Source organism: Chroicocephalus ridibundus, chromosome 1 (assembly GCF_963924245.1).
Source record: "Chroicocephalus ridibundus chromosome 1, bChrRid1.1, whole genome shotgun sequence".
NCBI lineage: Eukaryota > Metazoa > Chordata > Aves > Charadriiformes > Laridae > Chroicocephalus > Chroicocephalus ridibundus.
The window spans coordinates 173,225,174-173,244,267 of NC_086284.1; the positions used below are offsets into that span (position 1 = coordinate 173,225,174).

A 19,094-nucleotide genomic window follows, 5' to 3' on the forward strand; every position below is an offset into this window, starting at 1 on the left:
ACCCTGGAAGCAGGTATGGGAGCAGCTTTGCTGTTACCAGGTGCAGCCCGATCTGGCAACAAACTCACCTCACAACGAAGTGGCAGATAGCTGAACCACCACGCATGAAGAGCTGCTCGCTGTGCCCCTTAGTGGTGGAAACGCCTGACAGCTGCGAGGAAAGGAAAGCTGCTGAGATGTTGCGCTGGACAATCTAACACGCACAGTGCCAAAAAGTTGCAGCAGCTTTTACTCCGGGCGAGAGTGCTTATTCCTCTATCAGAAAATCAACGCTTCTCACAGGTCAGTGCTTTGCTCTGAAGTCCCATTAAGCGTGAGGTTGCCTGTCCCACAGGCCTATGGTTCAGCTAGCTGTGGTGAATGAAGGCCGAATAGTAAAACATACTGTTGATGGTGATTTAAATCCCTTTAGGGGGAACTCAGTAACCTGGAAAACAAAGAACACGTGCATCTTCCACATCCCATGGGCACAGAACACACGTGTGTCCCCTTCAGAGCAGGAGGATCTTCTGAGCCCGTCTGCTTCGCTCCAGAGCACCACTGGGGTGTAAGGAGGAGCTGGACAAGAAGCCCCTGTAGGTTTTACAGCTACACGGGCTTTACTTCACAGGTTGAAGCCAAGACGCACTTACCTCAGCATGTAGTTTTTCTTTTAAATATACTGAAATTGCTGTTACTTTCCAAAACGAGGTGCAGTTCAGCAGGTCTCCACAACTGAGCTGAAATCTAAAGCTTCCTATTTCCTTCAGTTAAAGGCTCTGGCAGCACACGCATCGTGTGTTTTCTTGCTTTCCTTTATATGAAACCTTTATACGAAACCCTCCACCCACAGCAATCTGCCTGTATGTTTACTTCTAGCTTGACTTTCTCTCTTCCAGTATTGCCTAATCAAGGTGCAAACTGCACTGCACAGCGAACATAATTTAATCCTTAAGCCTTTGTGACTTCAATTTGTAGGAAAGTGTTTCCTATTCTTTACAATGCCCAACTATTTCCCCGACAGAGCTGATAAAAACCAATAGACTAAAAACAAAGAAATCAGATCTGAATGATTGTGGTTTTATGTGTGTCCTGGTTGTAATGCAAAGAATAATACCTAGAAAAAGAAAGAATACTTGCAATACTTAGAAAATTAAGTCCTAGGATGTTTCATGTGCAAAACAGATAAAAAATTAAAAAGATTAAGCTACAATTGCACACATCATCCTTCTGCAACTGCACTACCCATAAGCATCTAGTTGTCCCAACTATATGCATGCGTATCCAATCAATCCTTATGTTTACATTCATTTACCTCTCATTATGCATATACTCACCTGCAAAAGATCAAAAAGATAATGTCAAATGCGTAAGTCTGCACTGAAATTATATGCACAAATGTATATAACACTTAAAATGCTTATTGCAGCTGTACATGTAAATTTGAATAATTTGTGTATGCATGTAAAGATGATACAAGAAATCTCTTCAGGTTTCTTCAGCAACCACAGCGATTGCATGGTATGAGAAGAGGGCTACACATCATTTCAGTATGCCTCTCCCATCGTTGGAAATTCCCAGTTCTTGTGTATTAGTGAAATTGGGAGTTCCGATAAGGGATGACATTTCTGGTGTTCTTGCACACGAGGATGGCAAGGAGAAGAAAAAAAGCATAGGCTGACTTGAAAGGGGAAAAATGCCCATTGATTATTCTGTTCTATCTGCAAGTTAAGCCAAAATTACTCTCTGGTATTTTTCCTATGAGAGAATGCTCATTGATTATTTTTCAGAAGTTATGCCACTTCAATTTACTGAACTATTTTTCTTATAAGAGTTTAATTTTAAAATGGCTGACATGCTAACCAGCTTAGCACACTGACATTAGTCAAAATCCTTGTTTTTACTAAAAGACAAAGAAGGCATAGTACCTGGTAACAGACTGGAAGACTTACCTCCAGCATCCTTCAGTTTACATCAGTCTGATGATTTTAGTTAGTTAAACTTGATGGCACCTCTTAGCATCAATCAATCTAACAATTCTTGCTAGTCCCTAAAGCAGAGCTACTTGGAGGAGAACGTGCCTTTCCTTCCCCCTTCAATTTACAGACTGAATGAAAGTGGTGTGACAACAGGATTCTGGGAGCTCTTGATATAAAAGAGGGGAGAATCCTGGCCTGCTTCACCACAGAGTACCTTTTCTTACTACTTAGTTCCTTCCATTTTCCAATGAATGTTCCTTTGTATCACCCAGAACAATGACTAATTCTTTTGTAAAACAAGGGTTTGGAGGGAAGACTCAATATGCAAGTTAAACTTTCTATAAAGGTACCAACATATCTGCTAATTTAGCTACAAGTATCTGAGTTATTCACAGACAAGATAAAACAGTGATTTTCAAGGTGTGGTCACAGATTCCTGGGAGCACTTCACTACAAGAAGCACTTAAAAGTTTTGTATGAAGAACCGCTGCACACCATGTACCTGTTTCCGTCTGCAGCTTTAAAATCATGTTTTTTAAAACCCACTTTTCCCCACCTCCTAGCGATTACCGTGCAAGCAATTGTTGTGGTAACATTACAAATGATACATAATAAAGAAAAGGTCCATGCAAGGCCTTCAACAATTTAAGATCCCTCCCACAGAGATAAATATTACATTTTCCAGCTGGATTAGTGCCCAAGGCAGGAAGTTGAGCAGTTACAGAAATAATTATTTTAAACAGTAGAGTTGCTAAGGAATACTTCTACATCACGAAATAAGACAAAACATGAAGAGTAAGAGTTAGATTTAATGATTAATTAAATTATTACTCAACCCAGCTCTTACACTTCTTTTCTTTCTCATAGTTAAGGAAAACATTGGGTTTAGGTAATAGGTAGTATTATTTTAACAAAAATATATGCATTGCACAATGATAAAAGCAACACTGAAATTGCAAAGATTTTCATTTCATGTAAGGAATTAAAATGTTGCATTAGTGGAAAAGTGTAAATGGGAATATTTTAGTAGTCAAAATAAATATTTAATAAAAACCACACACCCATGACAAAGTATCAAAACAACAGAACTTAGTATTTGGAAGGATACTATCTATATTTCCTTGTGTTAAACACTGCTAAATTCAGTGGCTTAATTATTACCACACTGCCTTCAGCAATCATTGCTTATATTAGTGTTGTAAAAAGTCACGAGAATAGAAATACTGTTCCAATGACAGAAATAGTAAAGCCAGTTTGCTATAAACAAGGAAGAATCTACTACACGAAGGAGTCAATCCACAGGCATTGATTACAAAGTCAACAAGGATTACTGCATAGCATACTGGTTACTGTACCGAAAGTGCATTTATCAGCATTCAATGAACCAGGGAAAAAAGTGAGAAAACCACCCTTTTTATAGAATTTTTAAAAACAACCAGATGATTGACAGTTGAAGAAAAAACCCACACATTTCCTTTGAATGTAAGAGCATAGTCTAAAGATCTTAAGAGCACCATAAGATTTCTAACAGGTAAACCAGTACAAACCATTAGCATTGTAAGTAAAGAACAATTAAAAGGTTACTATAACATTCCATATTTAGAACACAACTGAAAATTTTAGTGTGTTGTTGCATCCTCCCGTACTACAACCAGTGAGATTTTGATGACTTTTTGTTAAGTTCTGGAAACAAATAATGCAAAGAAAAAACTCTTTTTCATCTACAGCAGAGGTCTAGAGAGATTTAAACTGATTATGTGTAAACTGAAATGCAGATGTTAATAGGAACAGATTTATATGGGAGAATGCAGCAATGTCTGGTATATCCCATTAATTCTCCATTCAGTTCTTCCACTGATTCTTTGAAAGTAGTGTTACTGAACATCCCTGACTACCAATGACTTTTATGAATGCTATTTTCTCACTATTAGAATTCTGCATTTAAGATTATTCTCAACCCTTTAGCCTTCAATTCCCACCCATCCCCCCATCATATTTAAAAGTTGCAGTTTTCTCACATAAAGCATTGCAATGCCTTTTGCTGCTTGCTAAGTGATATGCAGTCAACATTATATTTTCAAAGCACTGAGACCACTTTCCAGTTGGATCACATATTAAACAATAATTAAAAATAGTATTCTTCCCTTATTCCATTGTGACATGATAAAGACTATTCACCATTTAATATACGTTCAATCTCTTCTAGTCTTTTCAAAGCAGCAACTCTCTTTTTCTCAATATCTTTGATTTCTTTTGTAGATTTTTTGGGAGTCTCTTTGTCCATATTGTTTTTCTCTGTTCCTTTCTTATTTTCTGAGTGCCCTTTATTGTTATCAACTGTTGTTTGGGTGGTTTTCTGCTCTTTTTTTACTTCTTTCAAATTTTGAAATGAATTTTTTTTTTCTTCTGCAGCTGCAGTCCCATCTGCTGGAAGCGATGACTGTTCCGTAGCACTCAGTGATGCAATTTTACTTCTAACTATGTTCAGATGACGCTGAATATACTCTTCATGAGGTGCCAGTGCTAGCGTTTCAACCAAACATTTTTCTGCTTTTATCAAGTCTCGTTCTTCAAAGTAAACCACACAAAGATTATGTTTTCCTTGGACATTGTTGGGATCCAGTTCCAAAATTTTTTCAAAACACTTTTTTGCTCCAACAATATCCTTCTTTTGGTTCATAAGGATATCTCCTTTCAAAATCAGACCTTTGGTATGATCAGGGTAGTATCTCAGTAGGTCTTCCAGGACGGGCAAAGCCATCAATTCTTTTCCTGTCTGAGAATAAAGCAGTGCCAAATTGAACAAAGCACTTCGGAAGTTTGGCTGCAACTTTATGGCTTTCTTCATCCATGCCTCTGCTTCTGTATCTTTTTTATCATCCATTGCCAGCATGCCCAAATTGAAGTACCCATTTGCATCCTGTGGTTCTTCTTTCACATAATGTAACAGTCTTTGTTTAGCTTCTGGTCGAAGACGAGCATCACCTAATGACAGAAAATGCATTTAATTCCAGATTTATTCTGAAGGACTTTTAGACCAGGCCTATAAACTGATAATTTTTTTTACAAATGAAAATGTAGTATCTTTAACACAACTGTTTACAGGGAAAGGGTTTAAAATGCTACTTTTTATCATTGCTGTGTAAAAGCAAAAGTGAACGACATTTATCTTCTTTGTAGAATGAAACTACTTACAGCTGACTTGTAGCCAAAATCAGCATCGTTATTCTATGATCTGTTGAATTATATTTATGTTTGGTATAACAGATACAAAAGGTGTCTCTACAAGTTTAAGAGAAGTTATTTTCATGTGCAGTTAAGCAACTGGAATGCAGAGAAGATGTTAGTTCTGACAAACCAGCTCTTACAGAGGCAAACATGGAGTGGAAGATCTCATTTTGTTAAAGATAGATTGAAAGAGTTTAAAGACAGAGATCACACCAGGTGACTTCATATGTAGCCCAGTTAAAATATCTTCTAACACCAAAACAATAAAATCTATAGCTCCCATATTTTAATTTGCATCAAAGTTTGAAAAAGGTAGTAAAATAATCTTATCTGACAATATCATGATTAGCTAGACTAGCTTGTAGTCAGTGCCATTTTTCTGAACACTCCAGTGAACGTATTTTAGTAAGGAATTCCAGGCACAGACTTACTGAAGGATGGGGGAGCAGGGAGCTGATTTTAACTGCCTTCTTTCACCTCCTGAAACGGAGCTGCACCTTCCAGTATGAGTAATTGAATACTAGATAGCTAATACTTCTGCTTGTTTGAAGCCCCTTGTGCTTCTACAGACAAGAAACAAGGCATTTCTTCTACTACCTAACTTACAACATGAGAAGAGATGGAAAATAATCCATTTGCATCAGCTCCAATCAACTCTGTATTATTTCTTCCTTAGCGGTAGTTTACCATCCCACCAAAAGGGAAACAAACCTTACTAGTCACTTGCCAAATACTCTTTGCAACAGCCCGAATTCACAAAAGGCTTACGCTTACCCATAAAACTAGGAGTTATACATATGAAATAAACAAACTCATGAAAATATGACTTAATTCATACTAACTAGCAATATTATATAGGAACCTATGAAAACATTCACATTTCCTAAGGATAGATTTAAAGCCACAGAAGTCAGTTACTTTTTTTAGTCAATGAAGAATTAAATAAATAAATGCAAAACATAGATATTACACATATTGTACTAATTGTGACTTTTTTAAGATCATATAGGCACAATTTTGAAGATGTTTGTGTAACGCTTCTTTATACGTATAAGATGTTATATTGTAAAATAAGACTTGTATTAAAGATGCTGATCAGCCAAGGTATGTGTACACTTTGCACAAATTCTATACACTACCAACAAATTACAAAGCTGACTATTACAATAAAAAGTTTCTTCTTTGATGATGCTATGAACTTCTGTTTTGCAAAAATTAAACAGTTCATTTAAAAAATTAAATAGCGTGGATCGCATAAATGCAAATATAAAATATTTATATAAGGGACAACTAACATACCAGATTCCTGCATTAGCAGTGCTGAGTTGAATAATGCCAGTTTATGTGCTGGGTTGAGTTCTAGCGCTCGGTTGAAATTCTTCAGGGCTTCTGCTGGATCTTTCAGTTCAATGTAAACAATTGCCAAGTTGTACCACAGGTCTGCATTGGTTCTGTCTAGTTCTAGAGCTCTAAGATAAGCTTCCTTAGCTTTCAGAGGTTTGTTCATTTTTAAAAGTAGTTCTCCCCTGTTGAAGAATCAGATTTAACCTTCAACTTTTATTCATACTAATATGAAAATAATTGACAGGGTTTTTTTTTTTTTTTTAAAGTCTGCCTTCCTATAGACAGTAGACGGGAGATAACAGCATTCTTTTTTTGTTTCTTTGTTTTAAACAGAAAACAACACAGGACCTTCTTTACATAAAACTCCCAAAGCTTTTGGCTCTCAAAAGTCTCTGTACAACAAACACATATGCGAGACAAAAAACAAAAAAAAAGTGATCAAGGGTTCCTGACACCAGCTCTGTAATTACACTGCAGCAGCTATACTTCAGGCATATTTGCACCTCCCTAAGTCCCAATCATAACTAAGAAAACACTGAACAGAAGCCTCAACACCCACATTACTCTAAACTAAAAAGCACATAAAAGTGAGCTAAATAGGTAAGTCTTGCATTTCCTGGACCACCTTTAACAAAGAAGGATACAGAAAGCTCCATGATTCAGATTAACCAAAAGCTTTTTAGTTCAAAACTAGACTAGGAAATTAAAAATTTCAGTTTGATATTCATAAAGAAATCTAATGGAAGCATCTTGCTATGCAATGTTTGAATACACCACCTACATGGAAACACACCATTTGAGCAGGAATTTAAAAGAACAGGGCTTGTAATGAATAATTTATTATTGCCCCAAATCTTCATCTTCTCATTTGGAAAGAAATCAATTCCAACAGCTAATTCAACTGTATGAACTAAATACTGTTCATTGCACTGCAAATACATAAATGTTTATTCAAGAATATATATCTCTAAAACTAGAAGAGATACCTGCTGATGTACGCCTGCTTGAAATCTGGCCTCATACTAATTGCTTGTCGATATAATTGATCTGCTTCTTCAAGGCGAGATTCATTTGCTCGAATTAAGTTTGCAAGATTGATATAGACATTCAGATGGTTAGGAGCAACTCTTGCTGCATACTTTTTACCTGGAATAATCTGTCAAGAAGAATACACGTATCAAACACAGATGAGTAAAAATACGAAAGACAAACAATATAGATCTCTTCAGTCTGACACATTTGTTTTAGGGTATCACTGGATATTACTGTGAAAGCTCTTAATGATTATGAATAGCAATTCTTCTTTCACAGAAAATCATACCACAATATAAACAGAATATTTTTTCTTCTTTGATTCTATGAAGACATAGATGACTTGAATATCATATTTAAGGTATCAGTTAAGCCCTGCTACTACCTAATTGGGCTCATACAGAATGCTACTAGGAACCAACCAGACCTTGCAAAACTTTCCCATTCAGACAAAGAATACTTCCTAAAGCCTAAACTGACATTCTATCAAATGTTTTCATTCCTTTTTGTAACCCTCCAGCCTAAGATAAGTGTAAATAAGATTTTACCAGCCACTGACACAGCAGATGAAAAGTAGTCATGAAAGATGAAAATGCTATGACATCGCTACTGTTGTACTGTTTATATTTTATCTGCCTAAAATCTTCACACTGTTTCACAATACAAACTTTTTAATGAAATACTTCTACTCGAGGGACTGCTGATTTTTAAAAGTATGTTCAGGCAAAGATTTTTTTTTTGTTGCTGCTGCGGCTACCTTTTCCCACCTCCAAAGCTGCATTTAAGCTTTCTCTTGAAGGCTCAGAAACTCAGACATCATCAATGTATTAGCTGTAAGTGAAAATAAACCCACTGTGACTAGAAACTGTAGGTGTACATTTTTAACTGCTGCTTTCTTTTATATCCTCAATTTCAGCAAAAACAAAACAGAACAAAACAAACACAAACCTCACAACAGTATAAAAAGTTACTTAAAATAGTTTTAACAAAGAAGTTCCAAGTTAGCATTTTTTAACATTCATGATGGTATACGACCTACTCTATTAATAGATAGATTTAAAAAAACAAAAAAACCAAACAACAGTATAGAGCAAGTATAGAGCAAGTAAGACACTAAAGTATAGAGCAAGACACAGCTTCAGGAAAAATACGAAAAACGTATCTTGAATATAGGTCTGAAAGAGCTACCTCCTCCTCCTGTGGTGGTAGATAAAATGAAGTTACATATTACCTGTGGCATCAATGATTTAGCAATCATATATGATTCTTCGGCTTCTTTAGTTTTGTTTAAGTTTTTGTAAGTTCTTCCTACGTTCATGTGGGCACCAATATCATCTTAAAAAAAAAAAAGTGACATTTCAAATACTTCCATGCACGGAGTATCATGAAAATAAATACATATGTCTTCAGAGTAGCACGAAATACAGTTACTGCATAACAACAACAAAAAAAGCACTTCTATATTAACTTCATAATTAAGATGAAAAATAATAATTTAACCATGAACCAAACATGGGTTAAAAAATTACTTGGGAAATGTTAAAAAATTTGAGGTCATACTTCTGTGGAGCTCTTGCTGTAGTAGAGGCACAGAAATTGAAGGTTATTTATTAGGCTTCTAAAAGGGAAAAGGAAAGGTTGTCCAGCACTACCTAGAACTTCTTTTGCAACAATAACTGAAATAGAGTAAACGTGCACTTTGATACAATCTAATTTTTTTTATATTTTTTATGCATCTACTTAGTTTTAAATAAGAAAATTAAATAAGTGTTTCATAACAAATTACAGTTTAAGTTACTTCAGAAAGAACGCCATCCAAATAATAGTTTCAAATAGAAAGTCTTTGCATCTTTTTCTAAATAGAAGTCTGGCTACAAGTCTAGACTTTTTTTGAGTTTATTTCTAAAACCCATGGATCAATTAAATTAGTGTATGACATTGTTTGATGTTCAGTTGGAGAGAACAAGATCATTGAGAAGATTTTGTTAAGCAAGCTAAGTATAGTGAAATACTAGGAGTGCAGAGATGCCATTCAATGGCAACTGGTCAAAGCTTTTACCTGGTTGAACTTGGGTGGCTTGTATGAAGAATTGCAGAGCTCTTTCAAAATTCTTTTCATTTTCTAACGCATGTCCCACATTGTTCCATAATTTTGCATTGTTCTTATTTACCTAAAAACAGTAAAAGAGATACCAATGCATAAGGTATTAAGCTGGAATTACATAACAATGGATTTTCTCTTAACTGTGTGTTTAAGATGTAAAAATGCACAGCAAATGACAGATTTCATCAAGCTCCTATATGTAAAGGGTAAAAAAAACACTGCATACAGAATGATTACGTTGAACTTGTTGCTCAACATCCATTTATTTTAGTAATTTGCCCCTAGAAATACCAAGTGTTTTAGAATTCATTGTAATTGTTATGGGATGTTGTACAAACCATCCTATCATGCTATACGCACATTGAAAAAGTTACTCTGTGCATCAACCTTTTGTAGACTTCTGTACTGAAACATATCACGCTTTCATTCAGATAAGAGAATACGTTCAACAGAAGGAAAAAAAAAATCATCGATTTCTTGCACATGAATTCCCATGTGTGCATCACACCACTTTTAAAGCATTCCCAAAAGCAACTAATTCAATACTAATACTGTCAATGTAGAAATAAAAGTGGCAAAACAAGCATCATTTCTCTCCGTTTTTATCATGCTCTACTGCAGCTTTTTGAAAAGAACAGCAACACAAACTTTCCAATATCCTTTTCAAATAGAATACAGTACCTTTAAAGCTGACATAAACAATGTGTACTCTGACTCCCAATCCCAGTTTCTGTGCAGTGTTTTTAAGGCATGAGTGAATAGTACTGCAGCCAAACAAACCCAAGAAATTTTTCTTAGCACACTATTAAATAAAACAAACAAAGATTTGTTATAAGCACACAAACAATTCTAATGTATACTAGAATAAGTATCTCATATGCTAGGAGCCAAATAAACTGAGGACCATATTTGTGACTGGTATATTGTAGCAATGTGTATTCTAAGGTACACCGCATTCTAAAAATGTTTGGTGCAGTCTGAGGATTTTTAAAATATACGTATGTACGCTTATATATAGATATGAAACAAAAAATGTATAAAATACATGTGTATACATGTTATACGTGTGTGTATATATATATGTGCACATATTTTAAATAAACATTAATAATATCCTCATAATAATCCACCAGTCTCCTAAGAACTTTTTTGTCATCTGTTCACATGACTGACAAGTGGTTTCTTAGAAGAAGAACTTGAACAGAGTAAGACCTATAACGTAATAAATTCATACTGGTAGAAGTTCTACTGGGAATGCCTGCAGTTATAAATATGGTTTTTATAAGATTAAGAACGATGAGTTAAACCAGTCATAGGTAACACTACCTTACCTTATATTTGATAACTTCTTCCATCCATGTGCTACTAAAATGCAGAATCCCATGCTAGGAACATACAGCACTCGTTCTGCTACTACGAATCCAACAGGAAAAAAGAGGTTTGATGCAGGAATGAATGGTAGCACTATTAAGCAGAGTGCCTAGAAAAGAAATGCAAGTGAAGCAAGATTAGGTGGTGACAAACTGTACCCAAGAAACAAATTACGAAGCAATTACAAAAAAAATCCCAGAAAACCAGACATACATAGTAGGTCTTTGGGGTTTCATGTTTTCCTTTTAAACATTAAGATCTGTTTTAAACTGAGACCACCCGGAGCATGGCAAGTTTTAACTTGCGAATGACACTGCTCCTTACTTAAGGCCCTACAAGGGCATTTGCTTTTCTATACTACAGAAAAGAGTAGCTGTATGACAAAACACTAGGATCAAAGGACAAATTCAAAACAATGTTTTAATAGGAGTTCCATGTACAAAACCATGACAGTCTGAGAACCTTGGACATTATTTTTTATTACAATTAAAAATTTATACCAGCTTACATGATGCACAAAGCAGTTATTTTTACAATACAATAAAGTCCATTTTTAGTTTCTGGAAAATACGTGAAGAAATAAGATAAAAATCAGAATCAGCCACGGAACAAACATCAATGTTTAGATAGTGCACTAAAAGCTGCCTGAAATATCTAAAATGACAATAAACTTAAGAAACATAGTTGCAGCTCTTAGGTTGGTGACAGACATCATAACAAAAGGTGTGTGTGACAGAGAAATCCATCTGCTACAATGGATGTGGACATGACCACTTGCTTTAAGTCCTGGGTGATTGTTAAATAGCAGCTTTGCCACCTCTGGTACCAGGACAGACTTAAATAATCATTTAAAAATAACTGGCCTCCAAGTTACAAAAACCAAAATCCTTACAAATGTTTCTTTGAAGAAAGACAGAGGAATCTTCCAGAAATTTTCAATACAACTGGCCATCGCCTTCTGTCTAGATTTAAGCATAATTTTAACTGCCTATTCCATGCTAAAGTAGTTAACACATCCAGTTTGAAAGTCAATCTAGGATTTCATATATAAAAACGCAACACTGCAGCTGCAACCTTCAAGTACGGTTTAGCTCACATTTCAAGGGGCCAAGAATACGCACACGGATGATTAACACAGCTTAGCTGATCCACAGCAATTCATTAAGTTACATGAAAATACATAATTGTGCCTTGAAGAAGGCACAAGCACAACATAGAGACTACGCTGATTACCTAGGGACAAAATTTAATTTAATGCCTTTTCACATTCCTCTCCCTTTCACCTTTACATTTTTATAGTACGTGCTCCTTATAGAGCACCTACCAAGCTGTAAAAGTAAAAGCCTCAACACAGAACTCTTATTATAGATTTTTGTAACCCACTTTGAAATGCTGGATTCATCATGCTATCCCCAAGCCAGTCCTCTGTATAAGTTTATAATTTACTTATAGCAAACGCCTTCATACTTTTGGGGGTGTATTATAGGAAGCGAGGGTATCATTCTGTATTTCATTCTGTTTTGAGCAGCCAAACACATTTGTGAGTATGAAGGAAAATGTACAAAAGCACATTTGAAGCATGCTTTGGCAAACAATGTGCTGTTTTGCAAATGTTTTTACTGCAATGTGAATAAACTATATTTAGCTTTATAATCCATGTAAGGCTTGTACATAGGCTTAAATGAATTAAGTTATTTTATGAAATCTTCAGATAAACTGATTTGAAGAAGTCACCTCTTAAGATTTTTAAAAAAATATTGTTTCATATTATTGCTCAAAAAAATACAGTTTGTTTTGTTTTTAATATAGGAAGGCCATCAGTGCCACAGCCCCATGAGGTCAACGTATGTATAGTGAAAGACAATTCCAACAGGTTTCAGTGGAAAATATTCTGCAGCAGATATAGCAAATGCTTTGTCTCCACTAAGTGTTTATGATCTAGGCATCTAATAAAAAGGTTTTTGCATGTTCTGCTCTGTATAGTTCCTCTGATGACAAACATTACACAGTGCTTTGCCGAACTTCTCTTTAGATCCTTTTGTCTCTCCTTAGTACGCTGCCCTTCAAGTACAATTTCTTGGGCAATAGACTCAAAGCCCTAAGTGCAGATAAAAATGCATTGTCTTCTGTTCATTTATTCCTTCTTTCTATCATAGTCTTTCAGCAGATGTAGAAGCTCCATTCAAAATATCCTGGTCAAGGCAACTGAAAAAAAACCAAACCCAAATGAGACATAAACCATTAAAGTACGCAGGAATAAAAAAGCACATGACAAAGCTCTGAAATACAACCATAAGCCATGAAAAGTATCCAAACTGCTAAGTAACCAGACCAGTTCACAACGAAACATTTCAAAGCCTGAGTGAGGTGTAAGCATAGGGAATAGAGAAATATATTTTTAAATTTAGAAGTACTGATGTCTTGGCACAACACTTTAAAGTCTTAAAAACTTAGTGCAAGACGACTAAGGATACCTGTCGTTTCCTGACATTTGCACAGTAACAAGGCACTAAAGTTAGTGGCTGAGTAGCAGAGAGTGCTGTCTTATCAGAAGGGAGGTAAAGCGCCCTAGTTTAGGACACTTAGCAAGTATCAAAAGATACTAAAAAGCTTTTATTAAATTTTGCCAGTCAACAAAGGAATGCCTATACCCAAGAAATTCTACGAACAAACAAGGTCCACAATCACAGCTTGACTCTGAAATCTTCTGAAAAGCCACCAAATTAATTCTAGATCAGTACTATTCTTAGTACTCGATGTTTTCAACATGTGTAGTGTAACCTATTTATAAAGGTCACTCAGTCTGACAGTCAAGTTATCTGACTGTTCGCAGGGATAAAGTAAACAGCAGCATCATGACATCAATCTGCCAAAGCATGTGTTCCAATTTATAATCTACAAACACGATTTTTTTTAGTTTAATATTGTCAGTTGGGTTAAAAAAAAAAAGCCAATTTATTTGTTTTGTATTCTCCTAGTTCTATTAGTTTGAAAAGACAATTTTAGATCCTATGGAAAAAATTAAAGTAAGACAAAAATGAAACACAACGTACCCACTTACCGCAGTTATTCTTCCTGGAGATGACTGGTATCAAACAGATAAAAACTGTCTGAAAATGAGTCCTTTAACTTTTGCATCTCCCAGTAATGAGTTCATCCTGTGACATTACTTGGAGAGAACTGTGGAATGTCTACTGGCACTTGAGGAAGTGGGAGAAGGAATCCTGTCTTCTGTCTTGTCCCCCAAGGAGTACAGCACCAAATCCACATCCACATCAGCAAACACAGAAAGACATGTTCAGACATACGTGTGACCTCCCTTCTCTTTTGCATCCTGGAGGCCTCTTTTGCATTTTTTTTTTTTGCAAAGTCCAAGTACACATATTTAATTCTGCAGCAGGTCTAAAGCTGTACCTTTTCTGATCTCATAAAAAAAGTAACTTGAGACTTTTCACTTAGATCAGGTTTCAGCATGACACCTCAGGGGGAAGGGCCAAAACACGCTAGAGATTTGTAATGGCAGAAGCTCTTTACAAGCCCTTTATTACTCCTTTAGAGTGACACTCATTAGAGTGGTACCACCTGTCATAAAGCCACCATTATACTAATGCCATGTGGGATCCATATAGATAGCAAATAGAATTCATACCTGTCAGGGTAGTAGTTTATTTTGACCAGCACAAATTCAGGCTTTTATTGGCAGAACTGAGAACCGAGTGTGGAAAAAAAATTTTTTGAAACCAGTAATTCAACACAGTTATCTGGAACATCGTCATAATCTGTGTAAATTGGTATCACTAAATAAAGATTCACTTTCTTCACTTTAAAGATGGTGCTATGATTTCTCTAGTAAATCAGATTAAGAAGCCATCAGAAAGAAATTATTCTTTCCCCCTCTCACTCTTGGCAGACTATCCAGTCTACATCAGGACATTAATGGCTTACTGGAAGGCAGAAATAGGCTTTGGCCTACAGTGTTGTTGCACATTATAGTACATAACAATTAATTTTTAATATAAAATATTGCATTCTCATTTCCTAAGAAATTAGCTTCCAGGCACTTAGATGTTATGTCTGAAAAAAATTAGCATCATACTGAAGGTTATATCCACAACATAGGTATATATTAAAGGAAAACAACTTTCATCAAACAAGGATTATACTGTGTTAAGCAACATTGAGGCTCACATGCTGGAGTGAATGATCTCAGAAGACCCTTCCTATAAAAACTGCTTGGAATAATAAAAACAAATGTAAAAAACCACCCTTAAACAAAACCTAACTGACTTACAACAACATCTGCTGACAATTAACCCTTTCCTCTTCTGAGTTTTACTGGGTAGAGAGTAAACACAAATGTAGGGAAATAAAGAGCCTTAAAGTTAAAGATGTGTCCTATGAAAAAGTGAACCATTACCCAGACATTTCTACTGCTATCAGTGCACTAGAGGAAAATTGTTTCAGCTCATGTAAGAAGGAAGACTAAACTACTCCTTTACATTTTTTACGTGCTATAAAACTATAATTATCTGGGTATGTCACCTTGCACATTTATTGTATCAATAAGCTAAGTTTCTTTTCTTCATTCACAGTTTCCAAATTCAGGCCGAGAGGTTTCATCAGCACTACTGCAGGTAATTTTCACAGATTTTACAGTGAAACACACCGCTTCGCTTCAGTGACAAGACAAGACAAACCATATGAGTCAGAACTATAATGTTAGGTCTCTTTGAAGTGAATCAAAGTTTGTCAGCATATTAGCAAAGGCATCAGTCTTAAGTTGTGCATAAATACTCCCGTCCAACTGAAACTTTTGTTGGATGAGTTACATACTAAATAAGTCCATTATTTTTGAAGCAGACTAAGATCTACGCATGCAGGCTTGTTGTACACATAATTGCACCACTGATTTAATAAAAAACATGGTATCAGGTAATCATTAATCTTGTGAAGATTTGCAATGGAAGCATCAAAAAGATGACTGGGTTTGGATGAAAAAACACTAGCTCATTTGCTCCTTCCCATTTCCTTCAAAATATTCTTTCCTGTTAATTCAATTCAGTTTTAAGGTCACATAATACTGAAAAACAGGAACTGATCTTACAGGTTGACAAAATTAGTTTTTCCTTAAAATATGGAAAAGGCTACTAAAGATTGCCTTTATTAAAAAAAAAAAAAACCAACAAAAGAAGAAAACTTATATTCCTAAATACCAAATATGTCCTTTTCTTTTACATCTATGAGAAAGAAAATCAAGTCACTTGCTAAATATGCAGTATGACTACTGACATTTAAATAAGGTAGAGAGTTTGCAGGATGGAAATGCACTGTGAGCCTTAGAACATATTTAAGTTCTACTGAAAACCCCCACTTGCTACTTGAGTTATGAATACCTGAGAAAGACTGCAATACAGTCTGCAAATACGTAACAAAGGGCATATTTATTCTCATCTCTCGTCTATTCTTCTCCATCACATACCTAACTGTCACATACTTAATTGCAACTTAACAGTTTTGTTGCTACAACAATTTTCCTCTTTTCTTATGTGTACGTTCTAGTCCAAAAGGAGACACATATAGTATCTCTGGGTGACAGCAGATTAGATATGTGACCAAACAACCTGAGCCACTTCCACTCTTATAAATAAGGCAAAAACAATGCATCATTCTTACCATCAATACAGTCTTGGAGGAATCCCCAGGGTATCGGAGACTGAAGACAATCAAAGATCCCAGAAAGCAAAAGAAGGTAAGGGTGGCAACATTTCTAACATCTAACAAAGACTCCACAAGAGGAATAGTTCCCATTGTCCAGTCACAGCATAATTCTGAGGGGTTGAGAAGCAGCCAAGCATTTACAGGGAGGAGGTAGTTGAAAGTCAGCTGTCTTGCTGGGGATGGACTAACAGCAGCCGGGTTATCAAACCTAAACCGAAAGAAAAGAGAAAAAGCAGCTTTTAATGAAAAAATATATGGCCTTGATCCACTCTGTGTTCAGCAAACCTTAGATTCATAGCTAGAAGTACCAATTACAGACGTGCAATATTCCTTATCTTCCTGCATTTGTCAGGTGTGTAACTTGGGAACTATGCACAATGATTCATTTTAGCACGGGACAGAGCCTCCTCCAGTTTAAGAAAGTGGTTTGGGTTATAATAAACATAAGTTTGAAGAAACAGAATGATTTACACCTAAAGTTAGGTTCAGTGGTCCTTGCTCATGTTTTTAACAGTACCTCATTTTCCAGGGAAAATATTAAATTCTTGTATTTCTACATTGCTCACACACTTTTAAAATAAATTAGTTTTTCATTTCTAACATTATTCATATACATTTAGCTTCAAGCACTGTATCTGAAGTCAACTATGCTTTCTGAATAGTACATTCCTAAAACCGAAATAATATTTTGTATGTTGAAGTGAAAAAAACTTATTAAGAGGTTTGGAGTATTCAGCCAAGGTTCAAACACATAGCCAATAAAAAATACTTTAGTGATAAAATATTTAATTTCTGAATTACTAAGATGAACTAACAACCGTAAGTTTTTTTTAAAATTAATGCCTGCTCAGATACCTCAATATTTTGGACATTCTTGTCAACAGGTTCTGAAATATACCATTTATCAATTTCACAAAAAATGTAATATTGTACAGTCATTCCTTATCAATCCTAAAATAAGTTAATAAACACTTAAGTTGATGTATTTTTGACCAATTCATTCAGAAGTCATTAGGCTGCATTTTATTTATCAGTGTCTGTAATAAGAAACACTTTACTGTTACCTTGTAAACACTGGAAGTTGAGACTGGATAACCTGGACTCTGACAACTACAAGTAGGAGTGTACTAAACATTAGGACTATCAGCTTCAACAGCGTTTGGAGCATAGAGAAAGGAATACTGCCCTTCCCTCGAAGAATCTGTACACCTGTGTCCAGCAACACTGGCAAAGTGTACTGCAAAGGAAAAAGGAGTTTATAATCAGACAGAGTTCTCATTAATCCGTTAGATAAATGAGCTACCTGACTTTTTTTTCCTTGGTTTTCTCTAAATGCCTACCCCCAACAGTTATTTAACTCCGCTTCTTACAGCCTTCATGACAACCCCCAAAAAGAAGTCCACCATTCTAATAAAAATAACTCTATTTGAGTATTCCTAACACTATCATAGCTGAACTTGTATGTCTGTAGTTCTGTATTTTGCACTGACATTAAAAAATTTGTACCATCAATAAATCAAGCATGACCATTAAATAAATTTTGAAGAAAAGATATTACTATTTTTAGAATTATCAGCTCCTGTGAAAACTCATCCTATAATTCCTTATGAATGCAGAAATATTATTCACTTCCTGATTAGCCCTGGATTTCTGTTTTATGCCTCTACTGCAGTAACCCATCTCTCCCTGCCTCATGAACATTACGATCTTGCACAGCTCCCCATTACATATCCTAATTTCTTCCCTGTGTACCTCTTTTCCTACGTCTTCGTGTCTTGCGCTGGGGATAATTTATTGCTTCACATATACTGGCTGCCTGAACTACAGATATTGACAGGTTTTTGAGAACTGGTCAAACTCTTAGCTCGTGCTGCACCTGTGCCCTCAGAAGAAGCCTCAATTTGGATTTTATCTCTTCTACTCAGCTGACTTACACAAACTTGTTAAACTTTTATGAAATTGAGGACCAGATCAAAAGTTACTACAAGAAAGGAAGAGTGGACTGAAAAGTGCATCACATACTGGTGATTTTCTTAGAAATCCAGTTTGAAAATTATATGCTTATTCCCTAGGCTTACAAAGGCAATAGTTATAAACACGCATATTTCTTTAAGTACAAATAAGCATATTTTTGCCTTGAATATGTATCCCTAAGACAGACAAGCTTTTGTCTTTTATTGGTGCAGTCATTGCAAAATATTCCTTCAAGAAATTAAGGAACAGTAAACTACAACATTTTCTTAAAATATGCAATCATACGTTTTTAAATTGTGTATGGTTTGACTATTAAAAAGCCAAGAATTATTTCATTGCAGGAACATCTTGTTTCTCTAAACGAA

The 19,094-nt window shown here is 35.4% G+C and overlaps 1 protein-coding gene across 2 annotated transcripts in view; it reads right to left on the bottom strand.

Moving 5' to 3' along the window:
* Positions 1–3,032: 3,032 nt before the first annotated feature.
* The window catches only part of TMTC3 (transmembrane O-mannosyltransferase targeting cadherins 3), a 33,197-nt gene continuing 17,135 nt past the window's right edge, over positions 3,033–19,094 (bottom strand). For both annotated transcript variants that reach the window (XM_063322829.1, XM_063322828.1), the window contains exons 8-16: positions 17,820–17,992; positions 16,711–16,963; positions 10,998–11,146; positions 10,348–10,468; positions 9,622–9,733; positions 8,794–8,897; positions 7,517–7,686; positions 6,486–6,712; positions 3,033–4,943 (exon numbers count right to left, since the gene is read on the bottom strand). In XM_063322829.1, coding sequence (XP_063178899.1) covers positions 4,129–4,943; positions 6,486–6,712; positions 7,517–7,686; positions 8,794–8,897; positions 9,622–9,733; positions 10,348–10,468; positions 10,998–11,146; positions 16,711–16,963; positions 17,820–17,992 — 2,124 coding nt within the window. In that variant the 3' untranslated portion in view covers positions 3,033–4,128. The remainder of the gene's footprint in view (positions 4,944–6,485; positions 6,713–7,516; positions 7,687–8,793; positions 8,898–9,621; positions 9,734–10,347; positions 10,469–10,997; positions 11,147–16,710; positions 16,964–17,819; positions 17,993–19,094) is intronic.